Raw genomic sequence first — 13,187 nt, 5'->3', positions numbered from 1 at the left:
TCAATTCGTTCTGGATGCTTTCAGAAGTGATGTCTACCGAGGCACTTTCACCATGCATTAGCTTGCATTTTACTCCAATTCGTTTAAAAAGTTTGGTGAGCCATCCAGAAGAAAATGGAATTTCATTTTCAAGGATTCTATATTTTACTCAAGTAATAGGTATTACATACCGAGGGATTGAGCCTCGATTGACTGGCAGATTGTTATTGTTCATGTCTGCAGCAAACTTTACTACTTCATCAAGTTGAGGATAGCATGTTGTTTTTAGACTTTTGCCATTATTGACAACATTAATATTACTATATAACGTTTCAGTATTTTTGAGAATGTTTGATTAAGCTGGCCAGTAACATTTTGATCCAAAAGCTCAATTTTTGAGAAAGAAAGACGTACACGTTTATTATTAGACATTTCTTTATAAATAGAATCTACACAAAGAGAATAACTTTTATTATATCATCTATTTGTTCTTATCAAAATTATTTTGAGTCTACGACTTGTATATTATCCTTCCAGCAACTTTGATCATGTCTTAAGCAAGTTTTGATTTGTTAATGGCCTTACACAATTACCAAGTTTATACCAACCGACAGTGGCCTATGTGGAGACATGTTGTACAAACATGTCTATAATGTAGCTACAATACATATTAAGTGATTTCAATTTTTCAACAGCTACGAATTTCGATTTAAGGGTATGTTCTATTTAAGGGTGGGACATTCCAAAAATTTTGACTACCCTTCAATAGAGCGACTACTGTACCTTTTTTTTCTTTAACTTGACCTCCAAAATTACTGCGTGCTGCTGCCGCTTCTTCTTCTTGCTGTTGCTGCTTTTCGTATTTATGTTACTTTTTAGCTTTATGAAGGCTTCAACATTTGGGTAAATTGGGATACGCATAAGGGGTATATTATATGGAAAGAAATGAAGATATTATAAAATTGTTGTTAAAAGAATAGATTTTATGGTTTTAAGTGGGTGACTATTAAGCTTAGTAGGAAATTGTATACGTAGTAGGTACTATTGTTTTTAATGTAATGCTCCCATAACATATATTTGACAATTGACCAATAAAGCTAACTCATAAAAAGATAGCTTTTTTTTTAAATGAAGTGTGAATCAAATAGAGATCCAAGGAAGCTTTTTTTATAATATGTACAAGTATGTGGAGAGCCCGTCCTTTCATTAAAAACTGCATTCTGGTGTATTTGTTTAAGGACGTTCACCAATAGCATCTCCACAGGATGTGAAAAATATCGTTTCTGGTATACATACAGGATTATAGCTGCATTAGGCTTTCCTATGGCGAAATTACTTTTTATTTCGAGAAGGTTTTTTGAGACATAATCATCCTACTGTTCAACAGGCTATTAATACATCTTATAGTTTTTTTTTACAGCTGTTATAAACTCTCGAAAATCTCAAATTTTACTTGACTATAACTGTTACCAAGCAAAGACTTTGATAGACATTTAAAAAATAAATGAACAGAGTTTTATTTATAGCTCTCAAGCTGTCATAATGAGCGAACAGGAAGACTGTGGGAGTGGTACGAATATTTGGTAATACGAGAACGTAGTAGTTGGTCATAAAACGAGATAAATAAGATGAGGAAAGAGAAAGACAATTAGTGAATATATATTTGGTTGATGTAATAGTTAACATGAAATGTTTTGAGGGGGATGGCACTAATGAGGCTACCAGGGTGCCGCTCCTGAAGTACACCACTAGGGCAAATGGGCTACACTAAAACCATTTCTTTTCAGGCACCTAAAATACTGAGAAACAACAAGAACCTGACAAAAATCGTGCTGCACAGCAAATTCAAACAATCTGATTTGAGAGTAGTAAATGAAGGAGCATAGGTCGGAGACGCGTCAGAGATAAGGAGCATAGGTTGAATGAGTGTCGAAGTCTACCTCTACAATTGACTAGGTCACAATGAGCATGGTCAATCCTCCACTGCACAAACAAAATGTTTGAAATAACAGGGAGATAGGCGACGGATGTCTAAAAAAGAGCCTAGTTGAAACCGAAGGAATAATTTGTATATGAGTTCTTTCATGGAAACTGCTTTTTTCAGAATAATAGGTAACTTTATTGAAGTTAGTATTTTAAATATAAAAATAAGATATGATTGATATTCATACTTTTTCTAATTCCTGACAGTTAGAGCAACTCCAGCAGTCCCGCCTCTGCAAATTTATAAAATCGTCCTGCTATTTTGCAGGTCCCGCGAAATCGCATTTTTCGTAACTTGATGAATTTTTGAATGTTTTTTTTTTCCCCTCTTTCTCTATAATCTTTGAAGACGTTGATTAAATTCGCTATAATTGGTGCTCCTGTTTAGTAGTTCAATTGTAGATTTAGGAAAAAGGAAGGAAATCGTTCATTTTGGGTCTGTAGACTTACCTTTATCAAAGTTTATAACTTGTTTTAAAAAAAAAAATGGATGGGCTCTTTCTCTCGTCCTTATTCAATAAAGAGGTTCAAGAGACTCATCGATTGTTTGACTTTTTCGTTAGTTTTATTAATTGAGAGACATAACTCGCCTATTTCACACATATACTGAAATAAGAAGGCGGAGAAAACACATGGTATTATTAAGGCGGTCGAATAGGAGCAAAGTCCTCTGGCAAAGTGGTCAAGTTCTTTCTGTTGGATTAATCTCTCGTCTGGTGGCACTAGTTCCAATCTCCATGGTTGTCTTCTGTTTGTTCGTTTGTGGGTTTAAGCCCTGCCATTAAAAGTGTTTCTTATGGTGACCAGCTAAAAATGTGGTATCAAAAAAAAAGAAGGTCGAAGAAGGTCATAGGGAAATCAAATTCTAAATTTAGGTTATAACTCGATCATAACCTTTTTTAGTCAGACATCAGCATGAAATTGAGGGTTGCTAGGAACTTATTGTTCAAAGAAATGATTAATTTAATTTGAATTGATTGACCAAATTATTTTTAAATAGACAATTAAAAGAAGTTTCCTTTTTTAACAAATTTTGATTCGAAAGAATAAAAATTTATATTTTTAAACAAATCTCCAATTGAGACAGGAAACACCGTATTGGATCGATTATAGCCGACTAAGGAAAAAAGAATAAAAATAATGTCTTGGCAGGACACTAAATTATATGTCCGATGTGTTAATTCAAAAGAGCCAGTGTAACTTTTTTTTTTCTATTCCATTTTTTATTATTTTTGTACATGTTGCTTTCATTGAATTGGGCAGTGATAATAACATGTTTTATTAATACTGCCTTAGCTTCAGATTTATATTGTGTTTATCATCACACAAATTCTTCTTTGAGGAATTGTAAAAAGTTTTCTACTCGACCTATATCATCATTAGCTACAAACAGTAATGCTTCAACAATAACCCAAAATTATGATATGACATTTGATTTGAATTGTAAAGCAAGTGAAAATGTGTGTAGTGGTGTACGAGCAACACTAAAGGCAGCAACCGAGATTATATCTTCTGTATTTCAGTTTGAAAGCTCGCTGATTGTCAATGCAACTTATAGCTCTTTTCGTTTATCTTCAAATACTCATCATCCTCAAAACACCATGGCTGCCATTGGACAATCCTTTCCGACTATATCTTATATCATGACAGACAAATCAGATAATATGACTAGAATGTATCCTCAGGCATTATTAAAGCAATTTACTAATTTGCCTGTGAAACCCAACTGGGCTCATTATGACATTAATGCACAATTCAACAGTGACGTTAATTGGTACTTTATTGTAAGTTCTCATTTGTATACTTAGTTATATATATTTACACACTAAGTATAGAATGATCCTCATTCAATCGAAGATGATCAGATCGACTTTTTAAGAAATGTCATTCATGAACTCATCCATGGTCTTGGTTTCATGTCTTCGTGGTCCGACAATCTCTATAAAAGTTTTGCACCACTTGTTGACGATCTCAATCATTTTATAACGCCCATGCTACTTTCTGCCATCAACCAAAATCCAATCTTTAGCAACTATGCTTCACCCTTTCCTTTTTGGGGATTTCTTGAATTTCCTTTTGACAAATTAATTCACACTGGTAATATGCAGCCTCTTTCTGCCATCACTACCCAACTCAACAAATTTTACAACTCCAATATCGTCTTTCAAAGTGCTCTTGACCTAAGCAATGCATGGTGTTCCTCCGATGCTTATCGGGCCGCAGCTGATCTTTACCAAAAGACAGTGACAGCCAAAGACCTGATGATTGCCATTGATCGTCAACAAGTTCTTTGGCTCGAGAGTTCGCTCAAACCGTTCAATTCAGGATCTTCTCTCTCTCACGTTGATTCATCCTATGATATTAATTCAACAGAGTATCTTATGGTCTATATGGCCAATCGGGGTGTGTCCTTGAGTCAACTCGCAAAGACCTTTCCTTCAAGTCCTCTCGGTCCTAAGCTACTACAAACCATGGCCGCGCTTGGATATCGTATCAAGGGTCAACAGATGACGCAACCAAGACTGGAATATTGGAATCCACCGAATGGTTTAGCTGGATCATCTTCTAATCCTTCTCCTTCTTTGGTTAAGGTCACAGGTGGGCCTGCTCATTCACCTTCTACTTCAACTGTATCTACTACTACTGCATCTTCATCTTACAAATTCACGCCTTCTTTGGTGTCTTATACTATTACTATTAGTTTCTTAACTCTACTTTTTGTATTATAAATTCCATTTAATTTATTTGTATATTTTATATAATAAAAAGCTTGGCCTTTTCTTCCTTTGTATACAGTAATTCGGCTCAACACTGTCCAAAAAAAGCTACAGATTTGATCAATTCCCTTCCTATGCTCGTCCGTCTCAAAATACAGTGCTTCTGATGCCACTCTATGGATTTACTGTAACTAATTTGCGCTTTTGTCAAGCTTAATTTACTCCTCTCCTCTTTTTTCTGTTTGTGGTGTCAGTGGTGATAGTGGCATTCAGTTTGGATATATGCATTTTTATTACAGAATAGAATGCCTTCTTCTATAGCAGTGTAATTATGTAGTCGGAGCAATTTCAATTCATGTTTGCAGTCGGTAGAGTCTACAGATAGATTATTGGTTCATTGAACGTTAAAAAGAATGTAGTGAGTGGGTTTGGGACAGCAATAAATTTTGAATTACATCGAAAAATAAGTATAACATGCTGCTTTTATGATAAGAATAAAATAAAATACGATCAACAGCCATATAAAACGTCTTCCAAGCGTGTTACAACTAATAATAAGAAACTAAGATAGCTGAAGTAACAAATATACATAAATAAAAGTGGTATTTACACTAAAAAACATTCACAACTAAAATCACATACAAAAAAAAACACAGTGATAATAGCAGACAATTCAGTCGTGGATTAGACCAAATTAGATCATTTTAGATCAAATACTCACCTGTCTCCGTTATCATTCAACTTTACCCACATTTAACTGTCAAGCGTATTAAAATCTGCCAAATTTATGCGAAAACTCGGCAATGAGCTGCAGTTGTCTTCCAAACATTAAAAAAAAAGAGGGAGGGGTAAATTAACTTGATAAAAGCGCAAAATCGGTTATAGTGAATCTGCAGAGTGACATCGAAAGCACTGTATTTTGAGACGGATGAAACAAAGAATGAGAATAAAAAACTCTTTTAGCGAATTTTTAAGAAATGAACAAATTAGTTTTTGAAAAAGTGAATGACTTAGTGTAAATTATTACTCTGTGTGGAAATTGAATGAGAAAACTATTTCTAAAAACCAGTACAATACAATGGTTTTCGTGACTTTTAATGCAAACACACTTTTTTTTATAATGTCCTTTGAAGAAACTTTGCAAAATTTGATATACAACTCAAAGCGTATCGCTGCTGTTACTTTTGCAGACGATGATTCACCTATTGTTGCAAGTGTATTATCTAAAAAAAGCAAGCTCATAAGAGAAGCCGATCCACTTGAATCAGCTGTTCATGCAGTTTGTTTTGGCGATGAATCTATTGAATACATGTACATGACTGCATGTTTGATGTATAGAAAAAAAACTAATTTCCCAAATTAGTACGTCTCGTTTACCCAATTTGAGCAAAAAATCGAACCCAAAGACGCAAGAAGTACAAGATGCTTTACAATCGCTTGACCGATTGAACCGTATTTGGTAAACAGCAATAGTCATTTGCTTTGCATACAAGAACTGACAGCAATTCTTTTAGCAAAGATTCATCTATCCAAAATACGATAAAGGATTATATTGGAATGATTCAAGAAAGAGAAAATAGTTTAGCTCATTTATATGGACAATACTCTGAGGTAATATATTTGAATGGCATTTATACCAAGACGCTTATATATAAAAATAGGACGATACAGAAGTAGAGGCTTTAAAAGAAAGAATAAAGATGGAAAAGAACAGAGAAGTTGAAAAGATGCAGGTGATAACACACGATGAAGAACTTTACCATCATTTGAAACAGACACTTGAGGTTGTAGAACAAAGGCGTAAAGAGATTCAAAAGAGAAAATTGGACCAGAAAGAAAGATTGGACAAGCTGAGGATGGAAGACAGAAAGAATATGGATGATAGTCAAGCGATAGAGACATTGCAAAAGAAGATTTCAATTGCAAAGCAAAAAATAAAGGAATATGAACTGCGGCTCGAATCGCCATCATCACAGCCAACAAGAGCTCCTGTGTCAACAAGCGATCGATTCATCCAATTGAACGTTACTCTCAACCAATTACAGAATGAGGATAACAGCAACATCAGTGGCCATAATGCAAACAAGGATGGCTTAGTCCAAGTCCTCCAGAATACAGCTAATAAATTGAAAGACATTATAGATAATCACAATCGTATGGAAGCAACAAACCAGAAGACGAATATGTTTATGTGAGAAAAAAAAAAAAAGAAAAGAAAAAGAAAAATAAACGCTAATAAATGATATTAGACATGTGTATGAGCAACTATTACAGCAATCATCAGCAACAGATAATGCAGCTACTGTGAAAGACGATGCTATAATACAATCAGCTATTTTGAAGAGACTTTTGAAATTAAAACAAGAGCATTTAAACGAATTAACTGAATTTATTAAATCGTTCGCCAAAGAAAACAATCATTTAGATATTAATCATTCTGCAATTTATAAACTTGTGGCAACCGGTTTAGTTGTGATTGATCGCAGTGGAAATGAGCCTATTGTAAAGCTTATAGAATAATAAAATTAACGATTAAAGGCTTCATCTCCTCTTGAGAGCTTCATCAAGTATGAAAGAATACGTTCACCATCTACACGAAGTCCACTATATAGCATGTCGCTTTAGCATCACTTATTTAGTTTTCTTTCATTTACTTATGAGCATATTCATTTGTAATCCATTGTTGAAAACCGTTGATTTGAGAAGCAGTGTGTTCAGAAAGCTCACGATCCACATACCTTTTTTTTTTTTAAAAAAAAAAAAAGATTAGTCTACATATTGGTTATAAATTCTCGCTACTTGCATGTCATCAAAGTAACTAACTCCAGCAGATTCAATGTGTTCAATCTTGTTGAGCACTTTCTTGTCATAGAGTTGTCCCCAATGTTTCTCTGCTAATAAATGAGCAATATTTTTGAGAGGACGCAGTTCGGAATAATCATCAAACATGAAAGGATAAATCATTTCACCCGTAAAATAAATTGGCTTATCCTTATCCTTCAATTGATCTGATCGCCACTCAAATTCGGTAGCAAAGGGTTCTTCAGAAAGCAAACGCTCAGCAGACCAACGACTGGGCGCGCTTTGACAATAGATGGCTTCATGTAAGATGGCATAAATCACGTTAGTATCCCAACTTTGAGCCTCTTGGATGTTTCGTAATGTTCTATAACTTAAGCTGTCAAGACGTTCAAGATCATCTGAGGCTGATTGAACGAGATTATGAACCGTTTGATATCCACCTGAACCACCAAAGGACAAACCTAATTGAAGGAAGCGACGGGGAGATAGGTGACCACCATTAGGTAAAGTGACTGCATTTGTAGAGAGATACTCAACAATCATTTTCACACGCTCTACATCGCGAGGGAACTTTTTGTAATACAATTGATTTTTCTTGATCACTCGAGGATACAATGCCCTGTAGACTTCATCAGGTGTATCAACCAATGGAGGAACACCACCTGTGATGTAGGCCTTGTGAATCGATTGTGGACTACTCGTGTAGATGATTAAGTAAGAGCAACATTGGTTGTATCCATCTGACTTACAATAAGGACATGTATGTTGCGATACAAAATCCACCAAAGCTTTGACCTAATAAACTAATACGCTTTTCTTCATTCTCTGATCTACCTTCAGTAAGTTCTTTACGGATCCATTCACAATCCTTGATGATGCTATCAGCACGAAAATGTGTTAAATAGTCTGCCTTTTCTTTGTCTAATTGAAATGATTTTGATAAAGATTCAGAAGAAATTTGCGAAGATAGCCCAGTTCCTCTTTGATCTAACAATAAAACTTGGTAACCGTTTTCAAAGGCTACTTTAATCCAACCAGAGGAGCCACTGGTTGGTAAGGCACATTCAAATCCAGGTCCTCCCTGAAACGCGTATATAAGAAGCAGCAAGATAATCAAATGCATTCACGTACCTGAAGATATAAAAAGAAAGGCATTTTTTTTAAAGCATCAGTTTTATTAGGAGGAACAAGATGGCGAACAAAGATTCTTATTTTTGGACTTGTTTGTTCATTGTCATAATCTTTTCAATTGAAAAGTGTTAGTTATCCCTTTTTTTATATAAAATAACAAAAAAGTATATTATTTACCTAAAGGACAATAAAAGTACCTATCGTACACCTTAGCTCCTGGTATAAAGAAGGATTCAACCGAACTATCGTCAAGTGGGTGCATATTCAACAAGGAAGAAGAGAAATGTTTTTGTGTGACCAGTACACGCTTTGAAAATGGGATTGTACCTCCGCGTAAGAGTGGCTTCATTATTGTCCTGTAATGATGAATTAACATTTTTCAAACCTGAAAAAAAAAAAAAAAAAAAAAAACCGCACAAAAAAGGAAGTTTTTGCTCTTTTCATGATCAAAAGCACGTGATATGTCAGAAAAAAATAAAAGCATCAACTCACTTTGGTAGGAGAAAGCTGCTTTCACTTGTTTCCAAAACCATTGTAGTCATGGCTATGTTTAAAGTTTTCATATTGTGCATTAATTTGAAAAAGACATTTAGTAACCTCTTACTCTTCTTTCTAGCTTGAAAGTGACTTTTGAATGAAAATCCCGATAATCTATTACATATCGTTAAATAATCTGTTAAAAAACTTACCAGTCATTCTTTGATAATCATCTTCATGTTTTTAAATCTAGTATCTATAATAGCCATGTATTTTTCTAACCTTGGCAGTCCCGTTCTACTTAGTTCACCACCGAATAAGCCGAGGTTATTTTAATTGAGGTCTTCTTGTTTTTCATATGTTTTACAAAGGTTCCTCATCCCTTTAAAGTAATCACATTTATTTAATAAAGTTAAAAAAGAAACTTGAGACAGCCATTGGTTTTTAATCTCTCTACTAAGTTATAATGTTATCGTCTCCTTATTATAGAAATTCTAATAATATAATACACCCTTGCTCTTTTCTATCTCTTTCATTATTACTGTTTCAATACGTTGCTGTCAATATCGAAGTTATAATCGTCTGCTGTGGTGGAGTTGATTAATCTAGCCCATGATTTGATTGGTGGAATTACTCTTCATATATCTGAATCCAAGTACAACACAAGTGTCAATATAATATACCAAAGTAACACATACAGCTAAATTACATCGCTCAATAATCAAATGAGATGGCCTATTACTCTGACAATGATATGTATTTATAAAAAGATCCGAGATAGTCTTATTAAATTTCTTTGTCTTTATTCTTTTTAATATATGTTCATTAACCAATTTCCATTACTGATAACAAGAAGCCAATAATCATGAAGATCAGTTTGGTTACAGTCTTCGCGAATAGATTTTAATTCAGCTTATTATATGCGGAACAAAGGGGTGTCTCGGTTTCTTTTTCTTATGTTCTTGTCTTGGTCTGGCAAGATTGAAACCACAGATGGTATAGTATCCTTAATTCTTCTTATATAATATATGCTGTCATTGCAATCACCATTTTTTGAGCAAGTCAATGGTTTCATTAGTACCTATATAAAGTGCTTAAAGCCAATTTTGTCAACATAGCTTCAGTAACCGTGCTTATCATGTACGCCAAAAAGCTTCATTATTCTAATAAAATATTGCTTGCGTAGTTAAGCGCTCTGCGTCTGAATTCAATAAGCCAAAAATAAAAATAAAAATTGTACTTTCATGCATCTGCAAATTTCTTTAATTGGACTTACTTTATTGTAGTTATTAATTTGTCAGTAAAAGTTTATATTGAAACATCTTACTTAGCTCTATGTGTTTGCTTTGGTTGACTGATTTTAATATTAACTTTGTAAAAGACCTTGTTGTTGTATGTTCATGTTCGTACTAGTTTCTCATGCATATAATCATTGTATTTAACTCCATATGAAGCATATGCATTTATTTTCTTTTTGGTAATAGAAACTTGCTTTAATAATCATTATAGGGCATGCAGAAAGTGCATAAAATTTTTGCATTTCACATAGATATTGCGCAGAGTAAAAACAGTGGCTTCTCATCTTTAAAAGGAGAACACGAAAATCCTTTAAATTAAATAGTGCGCTTATTTAAAAAAGGCGTCTGTTTATTAACAATGGCTGCAAAAGACAAAGAAGGAGGAGAGTGGGTTGTTGGGGGGTGTAGCTGTACGAGTATATCAAGTTTTTTTGCTGAGGATGAAAAGTTAAAAAAAAATTGTGTGCGACTAAGCGAAACGACATGTATAGTCGAATAAATTAACCAAGTATCCTATTCAATGGCTAAGTACTAGCAATATAAAATTTTGCGTTTTATTTTACATCAAAAACGAATTTGTTCTAGGAAGACGGAGCTCTAATTTTGGTATAGGCACCAGGTAATGCCTCATAGGAGTAACCTCAAAATCATCTGAACTTATAAAAGGCAATTGAAACTGTAAAACATTCACAGCGAGGGTCTTGCTTCTTTATAGTGATCAAACCATGAGCATCATTACAGAGAAATAAAAGATAAATAGTTATCATGAAAGAAAAAAATCTTTTTTCATAGAAAAGATACTGTAGATTGATAAGACAGCACTGTATATTTTTTTTATGAAAGTAAAACATTTGTCATACTTTCGGATATAAAAATTACGACTAAAACGCTCACTACAATAAAAAGATCATCTGTTTACAAAGCTAGATCCTTCTATAAAGTGAAACAGAAAAAAAAAAAGTATACTTTAGAAAAAGGGTTCAAAGTACGCCTTAAGATTCTGTCTTTTTTTTTTTTTTTCTTCTTTTCTACTTTTACTAGATACTAATTCTTCTTTCTTTTTTAAAGAATTGGTAAAGGTTTTTGTTTGCTAAGGTATTGATTCAGAATTTAATTTCAATATTTTAGCGTGCTTAGGGATTTTTATAGCATAAATAATGGCCACACCACATTTTGCTCATTTTATTAGTACAGCATTCTGTATAGTGGCATCTATACTTGTAGCTTGTCAAGTCTACAGAAATCCAAATAAATTACGATTATTTGTATTAATTTACAGCATTTCAGCCCTACCATCTTCCATCCTCAATACCATCACTTCTGAAAATCGATCCCTAGCTAAAGCGAATACCTTGATATTCGTCATCTTGAGCGCACTAAAAGTCTTGACCCATTTTCTGATGATTATCACTGTGGGATCTAAGTTGCGGACAGACAATATGTATTGGAGGCATCCACTGGTCTTGATTGGCACCATCTTTTTGTTGCTTACTCTCGCTGCCCTAATGGCACAAATCGTCGCGATTGCCCCGCAAACGGTGTTTAGTGAGGACAGAGTATTGCTAGTATGTTTTGTAATTGGATTGATTTGTGCCATCTTGGCAGACGTTGCTGCTTTTACCTATACTTTTTTACCTCTAATTGAATGGAAAAAGGAAAAAAGATCAACAGAAGGATTATCGAAGACGACTGCTTTAGGTGTAAGCATTTATATACAAATATGTACAATTAAGTTAATTGTTGCTTATAGATTTGGTTTTTTGTAACTCAATGTACATTTTACATTATACAAGTTGTACTATACATTTGGTTTATTTCTTCCAGTAATTGGGATTATTTTACAACTCTCCTGGCAATTGACTATGTCATTCGCTACATACAATATCTCTTTTACATCTGGCCACCACCTCAATATTTAATTGATTATTTGGGCACAAAGCTTTTTAGCGCATCTGTTCATTCATCGGTTGAGATCATAGATCGGCCAACCAATAAATGTAATACGTTCTTGTCCTCAGAAAGATACACAAAGGCAACACACGTTGACTATGAATCCAGAGTCGATGACGTAGAAAATAGAATGCCATCTTATGATACCAGCAAATATGAAAGTAATGTAACGATTATACAAAATTCTTAAAAGAAATACAAGCATACACAGACTTTCTTTCAAACATATCAAGCACATCATTACCTTTTATAAATTATAGCATTAGAGAAAACCAATAAAATGTCATTAAAAAAATAGTTAAAAGAGCTTGCGCAAGCATATAGAATTTTCAAAATAATTTGACATTTTTCACGTTCTTTTTTTTTTTAAACACAAAAAGGTTTAAAAGTTACTATAAATCAGTTTTGATTGGTTGCTTGGAGGAAAAGGGAGGAAAGTTATAAATAGGAACACGAGATTGAGAACATAGCATATATAAAAAAACTTTTTTCTATAAATGTCCTTTAAGGAGAGTGCGTCTTTTTTTTTTCTTTTTTTTTAATCCATTATTTCCATACATTAAAAATGAGGTATTTGTTGCTTTGACCCTTTAAAATTATGATCGCAAATTATTTTCTCGGTGATAAAAATAAAAAAGACATTTTCGATATGTCTGCTTACTAAATATGAAACAAAAAGTTTATCGATCTCTTAATTTTTTCCCGGGTTAACTTTTTCGCAAACAAACTTTTATAAGCTTAAAAGGGATTGATTAAAAAAGCATATAAAATGCCCTTAGGGTCCACCAATGTTTTTTCCTGTTACGTAATACAATGCTTGTACGACGCACACGTATGTTTAAACTAAGAT

At 33.7% G+C, this 13,187-nt stretch overlaps 4 protein-coding genes across 4 annotated transcripts; 3 read left to right on the top strand and 1 right to left on the bottom strand.

Moving 5' to 3' along the window:
* Window positions 1-3,563: 3,563 nt before the first annotated feature.
* Window positions 3,564-4,691, top strand: RO3G_10209 (uncharacterized protein; the record flags this gene model as incomplete). The annotated part of the gene is made up of 2 exons (XM_067664794.1): window positions 3,564-3,746; window positions 3,798-4,691. The coding sequence occupies 2 exons, from the start codon at window positions 3,564-3,566 to the stop codon at window positions 4,689-4,691; spliced, it is 1,077 nt and encodes a 358-aa protein (XP_067520895.1).
* A 1,108-nt stretch (window positions 4,692-5,799) lies between these two features.
* On the top strand, window positions 5,800-6,874 carry RO3G_10208 (uncharacterized protein; the record flags this gene model as incomplete). The annotated part of the gene is made up of 4 exons (XM_067664793.1): window positions 5,800-5,990; window positions 6,043-6,138; window positions 6,194-6,290; window positions 6,341-6,874. The coding sequence occupies 4 exons, from the start codon at window positions 5,800-5,802 to the stop codon at window positions 6,872-6,874; spliced, it is 918 nt and encodes a 305-aa protein (XP_067520894.1).
* A 571-nt stretch (window positions 6,875-7,445) lies between these two features.
* On the bottom strand, window positions 7,446-9,308 carry RO3G_10207 (uncharacterized protein; the record flags this gene model as incomplete). The annotated part of the gene is made up of 6 exons (XM_067664792.1): window positions 7,446-8,175; window positions 8,231-8,562; window positions 8,613-8,722; window positions 8,790-8,968; window positions 9,105-9,156; window positions 9,302-9,308. 6 exons carry the CDS (start codon window positions 9,306-9,308, stop codon window positions 7,446-7,448), a joined length of 1,410 nt encoding a protein of 469 aa, XP_067520893.1.
* Window positions 9,309-11,826: 2,518 nt separating this feature from the next.
* On the top strand, window positions 11,827-12,603 carry RO3G_10206 (uncharacterized protein; the record flags this gene model as incomplete). The annotated part of the gene is made up of 3 exons (XM_067664791.1): window positions 11,827-12,087; window positions 12,138-12,503; window positions 12,598-12,603. The coding sequence occupies 3 exons, from the start codon at window positions 11,827-11,829 to the stop codon at window positions 12,601-12,603; spliced, it is 633 nt and encodes a 210-aa protein (XP_067520892.1).
* Window positions 12,604-13,187: the final 584 nt, after the last annotated feature.

Source organism: Rhizopus delemar, genomic scaffold (genome assembly GCF_000149305.1).
Source record: "Rhizopus delemar RA 99-880 supercont3.7 genomic scaffold, whole genome shotgun sequence".
In the NCBI taxonomy this organism is placed as follows: domain Eukaryota; kingdom Fungi; phylum Mucoromycota; class Mucoromycetes; order Mucorales; family Rhizopodaceae; genus Rhizopus; species Rhizopus delemar.
This window is presented reverse-complemented; position numbering and strand designations above follow the sequence as displayed.